Source organism: Varanus komodoensis, unplaced genomic scaffold (assembly GCF_004798865.1).
Source record: "Varanus komodoensis strain SLA01 unplaced genomic scaffold, ASM479886v1 scaffold16, whole genome shotgun sequence".
NCBI classification, from domain to species: Eukaryota; Metazoa; Chordata; class Lepidosauria; order Squamata; family Varanidae; genus Varanus; species Varanus komodoensis.
The window spans coordinates 15,353,585-15,375,216 of NW_025335468.1; the positions used below are offsets into that span (position 1 = coordinate 15,353,585).

The 21,632-nt window shown below is 38.6% G+C and overlaps 1 protein-coding gene across 1 annotated transcript in view; it reads left to right on the top strand.

The window, feature by feature from the left end:
• Positions 1-21,632, top strand: part of ZNF143 (zinc finger protein 143) — a 42,410-nt gene that overhangs the window by 16,531 nt on the left and 4,247 nt on the right. The window contains exons 8-15 of the mRNA XM_044425564.1: positions 455-475; positions 981-1,003; positions 4,772-4,891; positions 5,712-5,787; positions 9,897-10,022; positions 14,963-15,142; positions 18,083-18,310; positions 20,835-20,983. Of these exons, the coding sequence (XP_044281499.1) occupies positions 455-475; positions 981-1,003; positions 4,772-4,891; positions 5,712-5,787; positions 9,897-10,022; positions 14,963-15,142; positions 18,083-18,310; positions 20,835-20,983 (923 nt within the window). The remainder of the gene's footprint in view (positions 1-454; positions 476-980; positions 1,004-4,771; positions 4,892-5,711; positions 5,788-9,896; positions 10,023-14,962; positions 15,143-18,082; positions 18,311-20,834; positions 20,984-21,632) is intronic.

The following is a 21,632-nucleotide window of genomic DNA, read 5'->3' on the forward strand; positions in this document are numbered from 1 at the left end:
CTCCATCTTATCTGGACTGAGCTTCAGTTTATTGGCCTTCATCCAGTCCATTATCAAGCTCAGTCAGTGATTCAGGACAGAGACCACCTCACCTGGGTTAGATAAAAACGAGATGTAGAGCTGGGTGTCATCAGCATACAGATGACACCTCAGCCCCCACCTCCGAATGACCCGTCCAAGCAGATTCATGTAGATATTGAACAGCATGGGGGACAGTATAGAGCCCTGAGGAACACCACAGCACAAATTGCCATGGGGCAGAGCAACTGCCCTTCAACACCACCTTCTGAACACTGTTGGCCAGGTAGGGATGGAACCACCACAATGCAGCACTCCCACATCCCAACCCAGCCAACCTGTCCAGAAGGACACAATGGTCAATGGTGTCAAAAGCCTCTGAGATGTCTAGGAGAAGCAACAGGGCTGTACTCTCCAGTCCCTCTCCCAGCAAAAGTCATCCCACAGGGCAACCAAGGTAGTCTCCATCCCAACTCCTGGCCTAAAGTCCAATTGAAATGGATCTAGATAATCTGTTTCACCTATTCTCTATCTAAATCTACTGCAAAAATATTTTTAAATCTACCTCAAAAAATTGAGTCTGGATTTCACCATAAAGCATTTTATTTATTAGATTTATATCCAGACTTTTTCTTATGAACTCAGTGCAACTTACTCCATTCTCCTGCTGCTCTCAGTCGTACCCCACAACAACCAGCCAGTGATGTAGGTTGTGCTGAGAGTCTGTGACTGGCCCAAAGCTGGCTCCATAGCTGAGTGGGAACTAGATTCCAGGTTGCCTGAGTTCCTAGTCCCACACTCTTAACCACTATACCACACTTGCTCTCTAAATAAAGTATATTTAGCAAGTGGAAATTGATCAGAATTTAATTGACGCTAAATAACAGCCATAAAATTGGGAAGACTTACAAATTTTAATATGTTGAGAACCTAATACCATCCATTTTGGAAAGAGGATCCAGACAAAAAAATCAGAACTGACCAAGTTGGATGCTGGTATGCTGATGTGGTAGGAATAGCTCCTCTGTACACCTGTGAAGTGTTTTCATGTCAAAAAATCACCAAAGGTTTAAACCCATTCACTATAGATTTGGGAAGTGGTCTTCATGCAATAACTTATTTGATAAGAATATGTTTTGCAAGTTTAAATAACTTTGTTGCATCTCTATTTTATTTATTTTAATAAAACTGTGTGTTTAGTAAACCTTTCGTTTAACTAATGCACAAATAAAGCAGATGTCAGACTGCTTAGTAGTCATTCCAGCTGTTTAAGACAGGATTTCACACCACAAAAAATTGCAAAGGATTTTTCTAAACTCCAACATCAGTAGTATTTTTAGAACAAAAGAGAAATACTTCATAAATACATATCAGATGGTACAATTCCTTTTTGGACTGAAAATGGCCAGATGCTCTTGGCAAGATCATAGAAAACACTTGCCAAATAAATAAGCTGCTTTCAGTTTTGTACATTTGACTATGTTACCATTATAATAAGTAATATTTGAATTTTACAGAAAAGCTTTTTTAGTATTATGCATTTTTCAGATTTATGATCTGTTTAACAATTCAGTTTGCATCCTTACTTTTAAGGAAATCACATTGTGTGTAATGGACCAAAGAATCCACATAAGATTGCTCTGCAAAGGTCTTAACATGGCAGAGAGACATTTCCTGGTCAAGCTATTTTCTGCCTTCAGGCATTTGGAGAGGCTTCACAGCATGTGAAATACAAAACAGAAAAGCAAAAAGCAAACAAAAAAGCTTGCCATCTATAAACTAAAATCTAGCAGTCCAAAATATAAGGTAAAAATCTGAATTATTAACAGCAGAAGTGAGAGCCTCTGACTTGCAGTGTTAAAGTTTAGGATTCTAGACAGCCGTTGGCTTGAATCCAGTATTAGTGTACTTAAAATAGACCTGCTGCCATTAATGGGATTGATGTTAATATTAGCTAAGGCCCATTCATTTCTGTGGGTTTGCTCTAAGCAGGATTAACACTGGACCTTTGGTTTTTTCCAGGATACACTACCTCACCAAAACTCAGTGTTCTGTGCCCCTTCAACATGAATAGTTGGCCTTCCACAATTACATGGTTTAGGGGTGCAGGATCCCTGTGAAAGTGAAAAACCACAAATACCTCTAGGGCCCCTCACCCACTAAACTCACCAGTGTCTCCACTTTGCAGCACGTAAATGCCAGGGAGATTTTCCTCTCTATGAGTGGGGCAGGAAGGCATGTTTTGGAGGCTTCCTTTTCTACCGTTTTGCTTCCTCTCTCTATGGTGATGATTTGGAGGCCTTACTTCTCTCCTGCTTCCTCTGTGGTGATGACAGTTTCCTGCAATAGACCTTTAACTCAGTTTTTAAATTAATTTTTAATTAATAGGCTTTATGGCAGTTTGTAAATACAAGTTGTTCTTACTTGGGCATTCATAACTGGGATTGTTTATATATAAAAAGTTTAAGACTTTTGTCTTCAAGTGTGACATTACTTAACTGCTGTGATATCAATTTAATGTTGATGCCTATTTTGGGTTGAAACTAGAAAGTCTGCAAATGTGTCTTAATTTTCCCCCAGTTGCCAACTATGAAGAATCCTTTGTAGCTACAGATCTGTGCTCAAATTCACCCTGGTGCTGCTAAATTATAACACAACCTGGCAATACCTCAGCCTCCTTCCCTTCCACTGTGAAGAATGCCACTTACGGGGCCAAAATCAGTCACCTAAGCTCTTTGCAGATGAGGAGGGCTGAAATTTCAGTTTTCATTTAAAACCAGTTTCATTTAAAACTAGCCTCTTTTCTTACAGCAGAATAGCATAGAGCAAGTCAGAAGGAGCCTTCCAGGCCATCTAGTCTGACCCCTGGCTCCAGCAAACATTATCTTACACAATTATCCATCCAGGGAGAGAAGAGGAGAGGCTGTGAGATTGCATCTGTCCTGGACCACTTGATCTCTTATGGAATGGTCCTCAAACTTTTTCAACAGGGGGCCAGTTGAAAGGTGCCAGTGGAGGGTGTGAGCGACCAAGGCGGTGCTGGCGGGAAGCGCCAGCCGGCGAGGGGGTAGGGGTGGGGGGGTGCACGGGATGAGGCAGGGGCTTGCTTGCGCAGAGATCATTTTCTCTGGGCGAGTTCAAAACAATATCCGTGTGAGCAAGCTGCTGCCTTGTCGCACGCCCACACCCATGTGCAGCGAGTCCAAAACCTCTGAGGTGGGCTGGATCCTGCTTGCTGGCCGTAGTTTGAGGACCCATGCCTTATGGATTGAGTTCATTCTCGTTATCACTTATCAATAACTTTCTCTCCCTCATTTCCTTTTTGTATCTTTCCCCCCTTAATGGTGGTAGCAGCAGCAAATAAGAGCAGTAGGTTCAAAATCTGAATGAAATGTATATTATTTTTGGATTGCCTGCATTTGCTATGGGGCATTTGCTGGAGTAGAATAGGCCATAAAAGAATGAGGCTAAGAATTTAAGAACCCACCCCAGTACCCTTCACCTTAGGATATACTTTTGTAATTAATTTCAGCCCACCTTGCTGTTATATGCCTTTGTAATGGAACAAGAAACTTTGAGCATGCTTAGTATGTGTTTCACTTACCAACAGCACCAACCAGCCCCCCCCCCCCCTTTTTGGCGCTCCCTATTAGGAATAACCACGGAAGAGGACAAAATGTTCTGACAAAATATTCAGGCAAGCTTAAAGGGCAAAATCTCTCCAAAAAAAGAAAAGAAAAATTACTGCATTCAGTTTCTAAGGGGGCATAATACCCAAACACTCTTAAGTCCTGCTACCACCCTCTACAGAGCAAGAAGGTCAAAAGGACCTAAATATCTTAGCCAAGGATAATCCTTGTTCTCATTGCCAAGAGTGGAAGCAGGCTGCAAGAATATCCATGGCCAAATGGAGAGAGCCATTTCCTCACTATGCAGTAACCACATAGACACATATGCACACCTGCCTGTCTGGCATTGGGAAGATCTCTGAGCTGCAGGCAAGCTGGAACCCTAACAGTTCCTAATTTGGAAAGTAAAGCACTGGTAGCCAGTCATCACCACCATCACCACTCTTCAGCCCTGATTTTTCCAAATGCCCACACATTGCCTCAGGCTTATTATGTGCCTTCCAACTGCTCTTGAGAGAATGATGTAAATAAATGAAGAACTCATTGATTGGTTCAGGCAACACAATAACTCACACTCAGAAACTGAGTATGGGTAGAGTGTGCATTACTTAAAGAACCCCTGAAGAGAACCCATGTTTAGTTGGGTTGTGAATTATGGTGAATAAACTATGGTTTGCTAGCAAAACTGAGTTCAGAAAAGACAATGACCCACATTTCCAGAGCAACTCATTCAGTGACAATCCACACTCAACCATCTTGATCACTTGAGTGTGGCTTGTTTTCTCAACTTAGTTTGGCTAAATGCAGATCACTTCTTTGTGTTTACTAGGTAAACATAGTTTACCTAGTACAAATTTGTTACAAATTTATTATATTTGTTCCCAAATCCCACCAACATATTGTCTTAAATGCGTACCTTTGGGATCATACCTGTACAAACACTTTTAAAACTTTTAAAAATAATTTATCAGTTAAGGTTTCACTAGAAAAATAAGAGATCCAGATGCTACAGAAAACATGCGATCTTTTATACCATTTTACTGTATGCATTATTTTGACTAATGGAATTGGTCTTCTGGAACTTGATGTTTCATATATTCATGTTGTCATTTCTTTCTTCTTAGATTGTTTTGCAAAGCCATAGCACAAGAGTGACAACTAAGTCACAGGCAAGTGGAGATAAGGCTTTTCGGTGTGACTATGATGGCTGTGGAAAACTGTATACCACTGCTCATCATCTCAAGGTAATTCATGAAAGAGTATCCAAGTCTTCTACTTCTTTGCAATAACATATTGGTCAGAAAGATTTATGTGACTGGACAGATGGCAATGTTAATGTGTGCATTTTATACAAGGATTCTTACACCTCTGGCATATTAAGGAGACCAATTCTTCAATTTCTAATTGTTCTTGGCACTGATGACAAAGTGTAGGAACAGGAGAAACATTGGTCATCATCATTATTATTATTATTATTATTATTATTAGAACATTTCTATGCCGCCCCTTGCCGAAGCCTCGGGGCGCTTACAACACAATAAAATACAATACAATACAAAAATAACAATATAAAATTAAAATTAATAATATAAAATAAATGAAAAAAATATAAACGATATAAAAGAAGTTATAAAAGAAAAGTTATAAAAGAAAAGAAAAGATACATTAATATCTGTATTCCTGACTGAGACTCATGTCAGTTCCCATATGCCTAACTGTTACTGAAGCTGAACCCATAGTTCGAAAGGAAAAATGTTAAATATTTTCAGAGTCTGTCAACAAAACATTTTTCTCCATTGACTGTTAATTTACACACCTTATTGGACATTAGGCCTAATGTGAACATTTCAGTATAACAATCTCTTGAAAATGAAGAAACAAAGACATGCCTCAATAGTGTCTTTACTGAATAGTCTGATCAATTATTAATTTGTTCTAGCTCTTCAGAGGAAGACATTTTCTTGCTTTATGGGCTTGTTTCAGCTACCAGGATGCTAGAAGTACTATATTCATATTTATCTTCTTATCTATATTTCTTCATAAATAGTTGGCATCTTTCAACAGGTACATGAAAGGTCTCACACAGGAGATCGACCATATCAGTGTGACCATCCAGGATGTGGGAAAGCATTTGCAACAGGTAAAGCCATAGGATTCCTTAGTGTATCATTTTGGTGAAAATTTGTAAATGGCTTTCTTATTGCCGAATTTTACTCAAAAAAAATTATATATGTGAGAGAGAGAGACCTTCCTTTAAAAAAATATGTTAATAGTTAATATCACTCAACCTTCTGATTTGTATTTTATCCATATTTTATTAATATTGTATTTTTAATGTGTTGTACAGTGGTACCTTGGTTTACGAACTTAATTCATTCCACAATTCTGATTGCAACCCAAATTGGTCGCAAACCAAGTCAAATTCTCCCATAAGGTTCAATGTAAATAAGGTTAATCCGTTGTGACGCCTACGAACGTGGTCGCGAACTGATTTTGGTCGCGAACCAAGTCAAATTTGCCCATAAGGTTCAATGTAAGGTTAATCCTTCTGTAAATATTTTTTTATCACAAAAATTTGAAACAAAGTAACAAAGAACAACAAAGTACAGTACAGTAGAGAACACTAACCTAGGTGGAGGGGAGGTTATTGTTTGGAGGGAAAGTCCCCCTCCATAAGGACTTTGGGGAGATCTCCTTCAGGGGTTTTCTCTCTTCTTTGTCTCTTAGCTTCAGGGTCAATTTTGGCAAAAAATCTGCACGTTCTGGTCACCTTCATTACCTCCCTGCACGTTCTTTTTACCACCATGCTTGCTCTGCACTTTTTTGAAGCAATTATTCATTATTATTGAATAATACTTTACAGTACTATAAGTGCTAAAAAGCACAAAAAAAGCTTCACAGCAAGTGACCACAGGTCTGTCTGCGAGCAGGAAAGATGGGCGCAATCGCGATCATGTTTGTGCGGGAACATGGCCGCGATCGTGGTCGTCACCTGATGCAGAGTTTGCGAACGGAGGCAAATCTTTTCCAAAATTTTTGGTCATGAACCGATTTGGTTGTGAACTGAGGCATTCGTGAACTGAGGTGCCAGTGTAATTAGTTTTTTTAAACTGTGTTTTATCTTTTGACTGTGAGCTGCCCAGAGGTGCTGTGCCACAATTGGGTGGCATACAAATGTTTTAAATAAATAAATAAATAAATAAAATTTAGGAAGAAAAGACCCTTGTTTTGGCTTTTAGATATATTTTGTGTTTGTGCTTAAGTAGTGATTTGAGTCATGGAACTATATTAAGCAAGGAAGGATGATGATATGATCAAAATTAAAAGCCTTCAAACAGGAACAGAACAGAAAAATAGTTCATGAGCCTTTCCAGCTATAAATCCATTAAACCTAGTCAGCAGTATGGTAAATTATACTTGGGACCACCTTGAGCCTTCAGATCATTTGGCCTCTTACTAGTAAAAGATTGCCATTTTTGAAGTCTCAAGACTAGTACTGAATGAGAGGATAGAAAATCCTTAGAAAAAGCACTGTTATTTCTCTAGAGCAATGGTTTAACTCTTTTTACCATGACCTTTTTTTGTTCCCCTTCTATCCTGCTTTTTTGAGTCTTTAAACCAGGGATGAGGAACCTCTGGCCCCTAGACTGGATATGAACCACAGGACAACCCTATCTGGCTGATCAGCTTCTCTCCCAGGTTCCACCCTACCTCCTCCCAAACCTAAATCTCTTATCCAATCCAGCAGGTCACTGGAGATGAGATATTTATCTGCTCCCGCCCTGCCCCACCCACTGCACTTTGGCTTTTAAAAGCTTTCATTGATTCCAGCCTTAATTGTAGTACAGTGAGAAATTGCTACTGAGGAGGGAGGGGCTAGTTCCCACCTTTAAAATGCTGTGACCTCCCCTTGAAAAACCTAGTTAGGTTGCTGTTAGGCTTTTTAAATGCTTCCATTGGTACCAATGAAGCAGGGAAGGGGATTTTTGGCAGGGGGAACTGTGCGGTGTGTGAGTGAGTGATAGAGGATGAGAATACATATGAGTGTGAGAATGGACTCTGGGCAATCACACTGATGGCTGCATAATAGCAATGGAGTGTCCTGGAGAACAAGCTTGCCTGAAGCCAGTTTCTGTCTGAGGCAAAAATAGATTTCTTGCTTCTGCCTTAAACCATGGTTTTTCCATCCATCTGCTTGCCAAATATCAGCTAAAAGAATAGTCAGAAGAAACACAATATAAGGGCTGTTTTGCACATGATATTTTATTCAACATTCATAGCCCTCTTCAGGTGTTTGGTAACAGACTTGTCTCTGAAAATGTGTTGACTAACCCAATTTCCTAGATGCTAGCATATTAACTGACCATGGCCGTTGATGGTAGCCTGAAAGGCAATCACACATGTATACATCCTTCCACAGGGATAAGAGACACCCTTCAGACTGATTGCTCTGTGCATTGGCCATAATGTCATGGTCAACATTCACACAGTCTACAGTGCAGGTATAACCAGTGTAGTGTTAGAATCCCCTTAACAAGTTCGTTACATAAACAACAAACTACTGAAGAGGGTTTACCGTTGAGAGAGTAAGGATATATTAAACAATATATACATGGTTTAAAGAAGGAGTTTAAATTAAGCCCAGCATAGTCCTCAAGGCTAGAAAAGTTATGTGCTATAGTGTAAATATTTGTGTGTGAAGTTTACATAAATGTATGTTTTAAGGAATGTACACACTTTGCATGTGATAGATACACATTTTTTCTTACATATAGATGTACATTCAAGTAAACAAAACATGTATGAAGTAGCTGTGCTGCCCCAAAACCTGGCTGATCTATAACCCCTTAGAGAGAAGGCAGGATATAAATCTTCTGTAATGATAGAAGATGAAGTTTGTCTATCAGCTAATGCTTAATACCAAGGCAAAGAAACCTAAACACCTGAAACGCATATTACGCATATTAAAGTGTCCTTGGAGTATGCATCATGGTGTTACCTATTTAAAAAAATGTATTAATCTAATTGAATTAAATTTTATTGAATTTAAACATGCCTATGTGCTTGGGATCTCTAGTACCTAAACAGCACATAGCTTTGTCATTATCACATTTTACAGCCAGGGGAGATTTGTAGGCTGAAGGACAGTTATACAGCTGCTTCTACTGCTGTTGTGGGGCAGCGTGCCTCCTCTGGGGAATGGAGTAGACAGAATCTTTCCTCCAGAATCTGTGGGAGTATACCGAGACAGGAGCCTTGGCTATGGGTGCTGGTGGACATACTGAATTTGTACAGACTGACACAATATGTCCTACTCAAACATTGGTGAAACTTTGTTGGAAGGCTTTGTTATGTTAAATGAAGAATTGTACTAACCTGTGCAATGCTGAGTTCATTTGCTAGCATAATACATAAGAAAAGGAAGGTAGTGACTATCTAAAATAAACTTGTATTTTCAGACACTTCTACCAAACTCAAGAAAATAATAATAATAATAATAATTATTATTATTATTATAACATTTCTATGCCGCCCCTTGCCGAAACCTCGGGGCGGCTTACAACATGATAAAATACATTGAAATACAATAGTACATAATAAATTACCATTAAATATAAAAATACAAAAAATACATTGATTTACAAATACAAAATTAAAATTATCAGTATAAAATAAAAATATAGGAGGAGAAAGAGAAGGAAGAAGAAGTTGCCCAGGCCAGATCATATGTTTTAACAATTGAAATGATGTTTAAATAAAAAGGTCTTTACCTGGCGCCGAAAAACCAGTAACGACGGTGCCAGGCAGACCTCTTTGGGGAGTGAATTCCATAGGTTGGGCGCCACCGCAGAGAAAGCCCTCCTCCGGGTACTTACTCTTCTAATTTCTTTCATGGAGGGTTCCCGGAGAAGGGACTCTCCCGCAGATCTCAAAGGGCGGTCGGGCATATACGGACGTAAGCGCTCGTTCAGGTAGCCAGGACCCAAGCCGTTTAGGGCTTTGTAGGTCATTATAATTATTGCCAGTATTTCCCTGTTTGATAAGACAAGAAGAAAGGAAAAGGACAATTTGTACATTGCAAACACAAGTCTTTGAGTTTGCTGCTGTGGGAGAAACACAGAAAATATTGAGATTCATAGAAAATTAAATACAGATAAAATAAAGAATGTTTACATTTTGTGACAGGTTGTTTATAAATGTTCATATACTGCTGAACTTAAATACTGTGTCCATCCAATCTTTTACAAGGTTATGGGCTAAAAAGCCATGTCCGAACCCACACTGGAGAGAAGCCATATCGGTGTTCAGAAGAGAACTGCACAAAGTCCTTCAAGACTTCAGGGGACCTACAGAAACACATCAGAACGCACACGGGTACATGGCATATTAGTGCAGTTACTGGCTATGAATCTGTATATTGTAGTAATCATTTGTACAGAATAATGATTTTTAATGAGATCTTTGTGGTCACAGCTTGACTTGATCATCATTACATGGTAAGCATGCTCTCCCTTAAGGTCCTACATGTTCTGTCAATCTGTTTCAAAGCTGTAGGCTGTAATCCTTAACTGGGACAAATTCCATTAAATTTATGTAGCTTGTGTTTGAGCAGACACGTATAGGGATGCACTGTCTTCTCTTCATGTAATAACATATTGAAAGTGCAAATTCTAAGTATGTCACTAACACCTTAACTATTTTTCATAAAGTTTTAAGCAAAAATACTATTATTTCTTTTAGTGCTAACAATAAAATTTCATAAAATACAAAAAACCCAATTCAGAGTCAAACAGCAGAACAGAAAGCAGCAAAATACTAAAATAAAATAACAGTCACAAAGTAATACAATTCAGTATCATTAATAACCATAATTATCACTCTTTATTAGAAACACAGAGAAAATAAGTTTAAGCAGGTACTTAAAACTTGGTACCAGACACTTTTCTCTGGGAGAGGGAACTTCAGTTGGAGATCACCCAGAGTAGGGTCCTATTTCATTTGCCACCTTCATTATCACTGAGTTTTAACCAATGGTTTGGAATTAGTTAAAATTGTGGGTTGTTTCTTCCTCAACAATCTAAAGTGCTAGGCTTGGACGTCACAGAGCTTAACGCAGGAAGGTGGCATCCCTCTGCTATTTACTAAATCTGAACAAAAGCAGAAACTGGAAGGAGACATTAGTTAGCATGCATGCTTGCTCACTCCTGTGCAGCACTCATTAAGCATGATTTAAACAACACACAGTTACTATGTGCAAACAAGGCTATTATTCCTTATCACTCTGTTCTCCACAAGAAAGGTTTTGTCTTTTAATATCCCATCCTTTTCCCTGTCATGTTTGGTCAGTGGTGCATGTGCTCACCCCTTTCCCTCATATTCTCATCTCTTTCTGTACACCCACCAAGAAGTTACCACCTCTTTTTCTGTTTTGCAGCCTAAAAGTTTCTTTACCCCATTTTATCCCCTTTTTTTCTGTCCATTTCCGCAAGTTTTGTGCACCCAAGCTTCCAGTTTCTCTCCTTTTCTTCATTCAGTTTTCTTCATGCACTCCCGACCTTCTCTGTTTTTCCATGATATTTCTACTCCACCATGCAGAGTTTGGCAGCAGCTTTATACATGGCTTTCAACCATTAGTTCATCCACTGAGTGAATCTCAAACAAAGGTGGGCAGTGTGGAATAGCTAGCTGGATACAGCAGACTCAAAATTACTGACAGAAATTCACCTCTCTATCCATTAGTGGAGGAACAATGCAGATATAGTGATATGGGATGTTGTCATTTGTACTCTCATGGATTTTTTTTAGCTTTTCACAAATGCTGAGTCATTACCTTTAAAAAAGTAACGCTTTTACCTTAGGAAGTTTCTTTACGCTGAACCAGTACTAGACCGTTGGTTCATGTGGCCCAGTATTGTGCCCACTGACTAGCAGTAGTTCTCCAGGGCTTGAGGCAGTTTTTCCAGCCCTACCTAGAGGTATGCCAAGGGTTGACCATTCATACATGTGGCAGCAGTTGTACATTCATTACAAACAGACATCATTTCCATTTTTCTACTCAGTATAAATGTATAACACAGCTATGTGCAATCATGATTATTGTGTTCATGTGTTATATGTTTAAGATGTACCAATCGAATGTTTTATATATACTGTAAAACATATTGTAAACTGTCCCTTATTCTTGTATCTCAAAACTTCATAATTTGATAATACTGATAGAAAAATCATGTATACTTATGCTCACTCCTTTCGAGAGGGAAGGAGGCCAGCTAGTCTGAGAAGGGCCTTGCTTCTAAAGCTGGGAAGCTGTCTCCTATATCTGATTTCTGGAGAATGAGGCCTCCTCCCTCCCCTAGTCCAGCTCCAGTTAAATTGTCAGGTGCTATTGGAATGGGAACGTTTTGCCATCTGTTGCTTTTTGCTTACAACCTAATTTCCTAGCTCTCTTTATTTTAGATTGGCTTCTTTCATTCTTAGAGCCCCTTAGTGAAAACAGGTGGGGAGGGTGTTTTAATCAGGAAGCAACAGAAAGTGTATAGATTTCTGTATTCTTCCCCAGATACACCCTGCTTTTTTGATGTTTTGCTTTGAGTCTCCTACACAAACACATACACTTTATTTTAAGACTGGAAGACCTGTGGCCTTCTAGATATTTAAGTCCATCAACATCTGAAAGGCCTCAGGTTCCCTACCCCTGATTTGTATAAATTTAGCTTATAATGAAGTGTCCTGATTTAAAAATTATAGTGGAATATTCTTAGAAGCTCGGGAAGAGATTCTCATAATGAAAAAGCCAAGTATGCTTCCGTCTGAATTTGTTTTCCTCTAGCTATGCCAGTTCCTGATTTCCAAAGGAATCATATCCTAGCTATTTGCTCTTTGAAAAAAAAACTTGACTATCAAGGGCAAGATTTACAAACAGGTTCTGTGACATTCCTTACATTTAAACCAAACACTAACTTTAAGGAAAGGCAGTTGCTATGTGGATTAAATGCAGTTCAATTGTTTCTGCCTGTAATATGATACATAGCAATAAGGGTTATGGAAACTATGACAACAGAACACTACAGTACATACGCTTAAGGAACCATGCATCTTTTTGGCAGAAAACTGACAAACTTTACTAAGGAATGATTTGCAGTCTCCTCTATTGCTATTTTGGGTGTTACTTCCAAATCATGAGAAGTAGTAGTTCCCCTATACTCCTCACTAGTCAGACCCCATGTGGAATATTGTATCCAGTTCTAAGAACTAAGATTTATGAAAGAAAAATTAGAAAGGGTCCAAAGGAGGGCAACAAAAATGATCCAGGGATTGGAAACACTGCCCTACAAGGAGAGACTGAGAGAACTGGACATGTTCAGCCTTGAGAAGAAAAGACTGAGCAGGGACATGATATCCCCTTATAAGTACCTCAAAGGCTGTCACATGGAGGAAGGAATAATCTTCTTGCGCATCCCAGAGTGTAGGACAAGGAATAATCAAGTTGTGACAACCCAGGTTCAGGCTAGATACCAGGGAAAGTTTCCTTGCTGTCAGAAAAATACTAAGTGGAACCAGCTGCCTAAAGAGCTTGTGGGCTCTCCCACATTAGAGGCATCAAAAATAATTTAAAAATAACCTAGACAGTCATCTGAGTGGGATGGTGTAAATTGGTGACTTGCAACAACAGGAAGTTGGAGCTGATGGCACTCTTGGCCCCTTCCAACTCTACTATTCTGATTCCACTAAGAAGCTGCCTTTCTGAGCCATTTTTTTAAGGTTTTTAATATACAGTTTTGTCTAATAGTAGTGGGGTGTTCAATAAATATCTCAGTTATACATTGCATCGTTAAAAATCCTGTTTTCACCCATCCCTCTTAGGCTTCTCTCTGTGGCATGACAGTATACAGACTCAACAGTTCTTAGCAAAAGCATATGAGAAACATTCATGAGGGTACACCATCAATAATAACATTCATTATAGGGTTTTTAACGTTCATCAGTATAGCCAGATTTAAGATAGTTGAGTATAATTTAAATAGGGAACAAATGCATTTTCTCAGAATCTCTGCATGGGTAGATTTAATATGAGAAATTTGAGTTTGCATAGTGTGCTATTTATAAAGCGTAATTAAGCTTTATTAATAATTGCCATGGCCACAATCCAGAAAACCATACAGTGAGCAAAATATAAGTTTTCTTTCTTAAGCATACTTCCATGACAAATCATGTTGACATTTTAGAGATACTTAAATGTGATGAACGAAATGGTCTGCTGATTGAGGAAAGAAGAGTATTGCACAAACCCATGCTCTTACCAAATTAGCTCTCTGGATTGTAGTCTGTATTTAAAGCATCTGATTCTCAGTTTAAGAAGTAAACAAATAATAGGAGTGCCATCATCTTAAAAAATGTTGTGTACATTACGCAACACATAGACAATGTTCGTTCCTGAAATCTCCTCCCTGCCCACATTTTTAAAACAATTAGCTCTTTCTTGAGTTGTTTCTTTAGTTGTTTCTGTGAATTAAGTCTTATGCATAAGCAATCTGAACAATTAAGAAATTGAATAACTTATAAATATCTCTGCTCAGTAATTTCTAATGGCTGTTGCTTACTTGCGCGCACGCACGCGCGCGCTCTCTCTCTCTGTGGGGCATTTTGGCAACAGAGCAGGGGGAAGGTGGAACAGACATGCTGAAAAACAGCACGTACATAAAGTTTACTATTACTTCCACTGTTCGTGGTTCAGAACCTTCAAGCCACATTTAAGCTTTCCCAAGTCAAAGTAGGGTTGTTTTAAGAGCAGACAGGGTATTCATGAAAGTGTATTGCTGAAGCATATATTGATATAAAAAAGCTTGTGTACCAGTAGTGGATCACAGCTGTTATCTTCAGCTGAAGTAAATATATATGTAGGATCACATTATAAGTATGTTGAGTCAGAATCGGTCTCACTGAATTAAAGGAAATTTACTTCCTAGTGTTTAGCATTGTACCCTGCCCTGTAACTTAAATCCAGCATCATGTTAGGTAGGTGCTAGCATGACAGGAATTTCTTCCTTTTTTCCCTCCCCCTGCAACCTTCATCATTGCCTGAAAATGTATTCCAGAGGATTTTGGTCTGGAGCAGATTTTGAGGGTGCATGGGGGTTATTACCAGAGAGGGGAATAGCCCCTCAAGTTTCACTGATGAAGTTGCTTTTGTCAGCTGAACAGTACCAGTGGATATAATTCTGAGAACCAAAATTTACATTTTATTGCATTATGTGAGTCCTCAAATGCTTTAAAAATGTGTACTAATTTCCCTGTCTTTATTTTTGGTTTTCTAGGTGAAAGACCTTTTAAATGCCCCTTTGAGGGGTGTGGTAGGTCATTTACAACTTCCAACATCAGAAAGGTTCATATCAGGACACATACAGGAGAAAGACCCTATTATTGTACAGAGCCAGGATGTGGGAGAGCATTTGCCAGTGCAACTAATTACAAGAATCATGTGAGAATACATACAGGTATTTGCATTGTGCTTCACAGTAATTTATTTATCATTGTCTGTTGTAGTCCCTCTTCCTTCATTGCATTTGAGAAGAAATTAAAATCTTTATGTGGAAATGGGAAATGCTTTTAATAAGAATGTACTCTCATGTCCTTTATTTGTGTTGGAGCCAAAGAACTATTATGAATATTGCTAAATTAAGATGAAATATAAAATATAAATCTTAAATACTTGAACTTTTACTTTACAGGTTTAAAATAGAGGTTCTCAAACGATAGTCATAAAGAGTCTGGAAAACAACTGGGACTGACTGTATTGGCTCTGTACTTGGTTGTTTTCCCCCCTGAAAGTGGAAATTAAGGCTGTTGGATAATCATATCAGCTAATAAGAACTTTGTCTAGGGCCATGTCAGTGCTGAAAAAAATGTATTAAAATGTTAGTCATATGCTTTGTAGATTTGTAGAACAACAATAAAAAGGCTTATTAAGTGGTATTCCAAGAATCCCAGCAATTTCTAGGTGGTCAGCAGGGGAAAAAAATGTTGAGAACTGTGGATCTGGAATGACTTTGTAGTCATAGTCTATCCTTGTTTAAGTTTGTTCTTGTTTTTGTTTTTTGCTACAACTAATAAGACCCACATATAGCCAAATGACATATTGACTTAAGCAAACAATTTTATAAGCATTTCATACTGGACATTTTCTGTTTTGAGAAAATGCAGCCACTTGCAGCTCTGATAAAAACTGAGGATCATGGAATAGAGAAAGGAGGATTTAACCCTTTCTTCCGCATGCTAGTTTCCTGCAGAAAATCTCTCCTACAAAATTCTCAAAAATGTTTCCTGCAAACTAAACCACTGCTTTCCTTTCCAAGGTGCCACAGTTGCAGTCAAGCTCAGGGCCTCCCCATTACTGCTTTTCTTTTAGTAAAGAAAGAAAATGGCCAACACTTTTTAAAAGATAATATGTAGTTTTCACTATATCAGAGTGTTATGATGAGCCCATAATTCTTCATCTGAATTCGACCTGTCAGTCACATTTTTTCTTACTTGCTTTGAATTCAGGAATTTGTATATTTCTCAGATTTCAGGGATGTGAAGTGGGGATTTTGGAGCCAGGTCAGGTATTTTGTGTTCTATTTTGTTAGAGGAAGAAAAGATTTTTAACTTGTGCATACATCCCATATAGTATAGAATGAGTCTTTAAAAGTGTGACCAGCTGATGTTATAGAAATAAAATACATTGCCATTTGAGGTTGTAACCAAACTCTGATGACAACTGCTTGGCTCTCATAGTGAGGCAGAGCCATTACAAAGCTGCGTTTGGCTAACTAATCTGAAGGTTGCTGATTGCTATTGCTTAGGAAAAGATTAGAGGAAGCCAAGATCTGGAAAAGAAAGCTTGGAAGAGAGGAGCTGGTCTAGGGGAAACTGGAGGGCAGAAGAATAAATCTGTAGGAGCATTTCCTTCTGTGTGCAGCTGCGCGCCCCCTCAAGTCTTTGTCTGAGGTCCTTCTTTGGGAGCCCTCTTTGAAGGTGATCAGAAGAGTGGCTACCCAGAGAAGGACCTTTTCTGCGGTAGTGCCACAGCTCTGGAACTTGCTCTTCAGAGATGTGTCCCTGGCCGACACTTTATTCATTTTTGTGCCAGGCCAAAACCTTTATTTTCCCTGTATTTTAAGGATTAAGTGTGGTTTTAATATTGGTTGCATTAGATGCTTATATCTAAAAGTATCCAGTGAAACCAATATTAAATACTTATAGATACTTATATTCTATTTTTGTGTGCTGCCACCATACTCTATTGTATCACCGTCCTGACTTTTGTATAGGATGGGATAGAAATGTCCCCAATCAATCAATCCATCAATTTGCAAGGAGAAATAAAACTGGAAAAAAGAGGGAAGGTGCCAAAGAGGTATTAGGCTGAATTAGTCATACTGAACTGCTAGTTCTTTGGTTGTAGGCTTTGGTACATTTGGATCAAGTACTTACAGAAAGGTAGACCAATGAAATCCATGAGACTTTAGGGTAGTATCCAGCAGGTTGCTTACACTCCAACCTATGCACTGCGAAAAAGGATTAAATCTGCCCTTTCCTCTGCCTTGCAGATTCTCTTCTGCAAGCAGGAGAAACTTAAGCAAGGGTGGTTTGACACTTCTGGCAACAGTGAATGAGTAAAAATGCTTGTTTATTTTATTTTTATTTACAAAGTTTTACCCCGTCCTATACAAACGTCCCAGGGCAGCTTACATTTCTGGAAGGAGGCAGGTCAGCAGAACTTTCCACCCAAAAATGGGTGCTTCCACTAATTTTGAGGTTTCCATTATATCACACTTGCATAAGCAGTATATCTTGTTTGTGTAACAAACAACAGAATATGCAAGATTCACTGCTTACAGAAGAGAACTGGCAGGGTTATTGTCGCTTTGGATACTGCCCTAAGTGAGAGTAACAACATATACAACCCATAAATAGTGATAATTTCCAAACCATTACCTGTACATAGCAGGCATTGTGCAAGGAATGTAGAAACTTTTTATTTTCCCTGTATTTTCTGTATAGTAGAGCATGCTTGGACTGCTTGGACTGCTTGCATTTTTAATACAAATCTCAGTGATAAGAAAAATTTCAAGTTGTGCAGAGCGAAGTAACTTTTACTCAAAAAAGGGTCTTACATATTTTATATTGTGTTGTGTAGCTCTGAATACAACAGACAAAAGTGGTATGTCTGTCTGTCTATACCACCTTGTAGCCAAAGCTCTCTTGGTGTTTTAAAGGGTGTTTTTAAAATTTCACTAAATTGAACTGCACTGTGGTTCAGAAATTTCCTATTCAGTGAGAGAGTCTCTGGATAATTCTGATAAAAGTATGTCAACACATTTCTATGTCAGTAGTGGGATAGCTGCCAGAATGGAATGTTCAGTTTTCCTCACTATTTGCATCTTTCTGTCTAGGGGAAAAGCCTTATGTATGTACAGTCCCTGGCTGTGATAAACGGTTTACAGAATATTCCAGTTTATATAAACACCATGTTGTACATACACATTCCAAACCTTACAACTGTAATCACTGTGGGAAAACATACAAACAGATTTCTACACTTGCAATGCACAAGCGGACAGCACACAATGACACAGAGCCAATAGAGGAGGAGCAGGAAGCATTTTTTGAACCACCTCCAGGTAATGTGATTATTCTCCATTCAGTTTTTCTCTTATACTAACAGATTAATCTGTTATAGCTTACAAATAATTCATTCCATGTTAACCTGAGAGCTAAAGTACTGGAACTAGGAATGTAAAAACTTTCTTTGTGCCTAGGCAGTGTCAGTGCTTTAGTGTTCTTCTACTTGCATATGGTAATCTGTTGTGAATGTTTCATGTGGGCAGTTCTTGCTCAGTGCAGGAATTGTATTTACATTATCTTGTTTCTTTTCAGTTATTCTGACTGTGTAGCCTTCCAGCAAGCTTCATTCAAAATGTCTGTATGTAGGCTATAAGCACTTTCCATCCACAGGAGCACCAATAAGATTATTTTATTTTAGCACCCTAGAGTAGACAGAGTGAAGTAGAACATCATAGAACAGAGAAGTTGAAAAGGAATTGAAAATGTAAAACCTTCACTATTTTTTATAGGTTAGGGGAGGCAAGAATGTAAGGGATTCCTGCTATCTCACATGAAAGATCCATCATGTCTAGTGCCCTCTTTCCCACAGTGGCTAACTGGAAACCCCAGGTATTCCTGGACGGCACAGAGGCAACAGTCTTCTCCTGCTTTGGAGGAATGTAGAGGCATCCTTCCTCTGAGTACCATACTTGGCTATTGTATTGTCAATCAATTTCATCATCTGACTTTGAGTTCTAGTATGGTAGGGGATGGGGATTTTTTCCCCATAATGTACACAATTTTATACATCTTCATTTAGAATTTAGGATTTCATCATAGAAAAGTTGTTCCCACTGAGTATCATTTTTCTTTGCTTTTTCTATGTTTATACTAGCTTATATCAACTTTTTTGGGTTTGGGATGGCTAGAATTATATGCAACATTCCAAGTGTAGCCACACCAAAGCATTGGCAGCTTTATTTTCACTCCCTTCCTTAATATTCCTGCTATGGAATAACTTTTTAACTGCCCTCTATACCAAGTTGATACCTTCATTGAACTATCAGCATCATATGGAAAGTCACTGCTAGTTCAGCTCCTATAAGTCACTATGTGAAGTTAGGATTTTTTGTTTTCCTTCACATTACTAGCACTGAAATTCATTTGTGGCTCATTTATCCATTTTTAGCGTATCCTGTTAGAGTTCTTCACAGTTGATTTTCTTCCCATGGGACTTTCCTGCTGGAAGAGGGTGGGTCATTTTTTGCTAATTCCCCTGAAGCTGATTAAAAGGCTGTTCTGCAGGATCATGGGAACAATATAGGAAATGGAGCTGGGGGCTACAAAGAAAGATGGTATAGAGTGAATCTCCTCCACCTTGTTTGGTTATTCACCACCCTGAATTTTCATTTGAAAATACATTTATTATATGTATACCCCAGCTTTCTTCCTTCATGGAACTCAAGACAGCTTACATAATCATCCTTCCAATTTTATCCTCACAGCATCTCTGTGAGGTAAGTTAACCTGAGAGTATGTGACTGGTTCATAGTCACCCAGTGACGTATGTGGCTGAGGACTAAAACCCAGATCTCCCACATGTCAGTCCAACATTTTAACTACCATACTACACTGGCCCTTTGGCTACTTCATTATACTTCTTTGACTATACATAACTTATTAGTAAATTAAATAGCATTGGGCAGTATTATGCAGTGTCACCCTGCTAACACAAATTCCAGGGAGTCCCATCATGTGAGCTAATGCTAGTAGCACTGCTAAAGATACTTCATGCTAGTACTAGATAATTTGAGTTAACAAAATGACAGTATAACAATCACTGGCTCCAGTAAATGTAGAAACAGAGCGAAGGGGCCTCCTGGGCCATCTAGTCTGACCCCAGGCTCCAATTGGTTCCACTCATGACATGACTACAATGTGCATGTCCAGCCTATCCTTGAACACCTTCACCGATGGGGCTTCAACTGCCTCCTGTGGAAGCCCAGGTCCTTGCTGTACCCTGCTGCTTATCACCATTTAAGAACTATTAATTCCCCTCCACTGCCAGTCACCATTGCTGGCTTTCTAGTTTTACAACTGGTTTTGTCTTTAAGGTTTGCTTTCAGGCTCATTGTATTTGGACAATGGGCTTTCTTGGCCTTGGCCCTGTATGGTATATGCTGAAGCCATTTAAAATAAACTCTTAAATTCTAATGGCTACTTTTAAAAAAAGGTCAGGATAAAAGATTACATTTGCTAGCATCGAAGAATTCTTTAGATACTACACTGTTTCATCACTTGTCACACAATGGGTGTACTTTCTTTTCTCCTTGAAAGAAAAGTGTGTTTGTTAATGATTAATTATTTGAATAAGCCATTGATGACAATTGTGCCCCAATACTGAAAGAAAAAGATTAATGTTTAACAAAAATAAAATAATTGCATTTTCTTTTAGATTATAACAAGTACAAACATGATGTGAATGCTAACATGCTTGTTTTATTTAATATGCACAACAAAAATTTTCCATGCATGATTCTTCATCTTACGCGCAACATAGGTTTTATATGAACTAACCCCAGTGTTTCCTTAATTAAATAGGTCAAGGTGAAGATGTTCTCAAAGGTTCCCAGATAACTTATGTAACAGGTGTAGAAGGAGATGATGTCGTTTCTGCACAGGTTGCTACAGTGACTCAGACAGGACTAGGTCAGCAAGTAGCACTCATTTCCCAAGATGGAACTCAGCATGTAAGTATTAAAAACATCCTAACCACCCCCCACCCCCCTCCAAAAATAGCTTTCACAATAGGAGGTCATGTTTCTGTTTGACTTCCCCACTGATTATACATACAAATTCATTTATAATTTATTTAGAATTCTTAAATAAAGGTTAATTAATATACATTGGTTCTAGTTTAAAGTGAAAGGCATGCATCTAATTCTGACCAAGAAAAATTCTAAGCAGTAATCTCTGACACTTACCTACAGAAAACTAAACTTCTGCAACAGTTATAAGTTGCAGACGGTTTTGTTGTCACTTACTTTTGCGCTTCAGTTAGATGGGGGGATCTTTTTCCTTCAACAAAAATTCCCCCCCCACCAAAATGCTGTTTTCTTTTTCATGTAACATTAGACAATGATTGAATGAGCAGGTGATTTCTTGTTTCAATTTTGGAATTCACTAACTAAAAAAAAAATAAAAAATTCAGGGCCATTTTCTGGGGCAAAGATGTAAGTTTATCAAACAATGTGATCTAGAGGGTTGGATACAATGCTGTCATTCCACTGATAAAAGGGAACTGAAGTGGCTTTGTTTCAGCTACCCTGCCTCCTCCAGTGACAGGGAGGCACAGCACCAAGCTAAGTACCAGGTAGGCAATTCTCTTGGTGACTTAAT